Source organism: Carlito syrichta, unplaced genomic scaffold (genome assembly GCF_000164805.1).
Source record: "Carlito syrichta isolate Samal-C Ts95f unplaced genomic scaffold, Tarsius_syrichta-2.0.1 Scaffold309715, whole genome shotgun sequence".
Taxonomy (NCBI): Eukaryota; Metazoa; Chordata; class Mammalia; order Primates; family Tarsiidae; genus Carlito; species Carlito syrichta.
The window spans coordinates 133,279-133,577 of record NW_007253811.1 but is presented as its reverse complement, the minus strand read 5'-3'; the positions used below and the strand labels follow the sequence as shown (position 1 = coordinate 133,577).

At 84.3% G+C, this 299-nt stretch overlaps 1 protein-coding gene across 1 annotated transcript in view; it reads left to right on the top strand.

The window, feature by feature from the left end:
* Positions 1–122: 122 nt before the first annotated feature.
* Positions 123–299, top strand: part of RCC1L (RCC1 like) — a 35,330-nt gene continuing 35,153 nt past the window's right edge. Inside the window, exon 1 of the mRNA XM_021717365.1 lies at positions 123–295. Coding sequence (XP_021573040.1) covers positions 176–295 — 120 coding nt within the window. The 5' untranslated portion in view covers positions 123–175. The remainder of the gene's footprint in view (positions 296–299) is intronic.

Sequence of the window (299 nt, the reverse complement as noted above, 5' to 3'; positions counted from 1 at the left end):
CCCCGCCCCCGGGCCCCGCCCCCGGGCCCCCGGGCCCCGCCCCCGCCGTGGCCGCCCTCAGCGCCTTGGCCTTCCGCCAGTAGTCGACGTGGCGGCGGGCTCTTCCGCCGCGGCGCGGGGTCAAGGGTCGCGCAAGATGGCGGCGCCCGGGAGCGGCTGACGCGTGGCGCGGAGCATGGCGCTGGCGGCGCTGGCGGCGCTGGCGGCTGGGGCTCGGCTGGGGCGGCGCCTGGGCGGGCCGGGGCCCGGGCGAGGACACTGGACCGCCGCTGGGCGCTCGCGGAGCCGGCGCGAGGCGG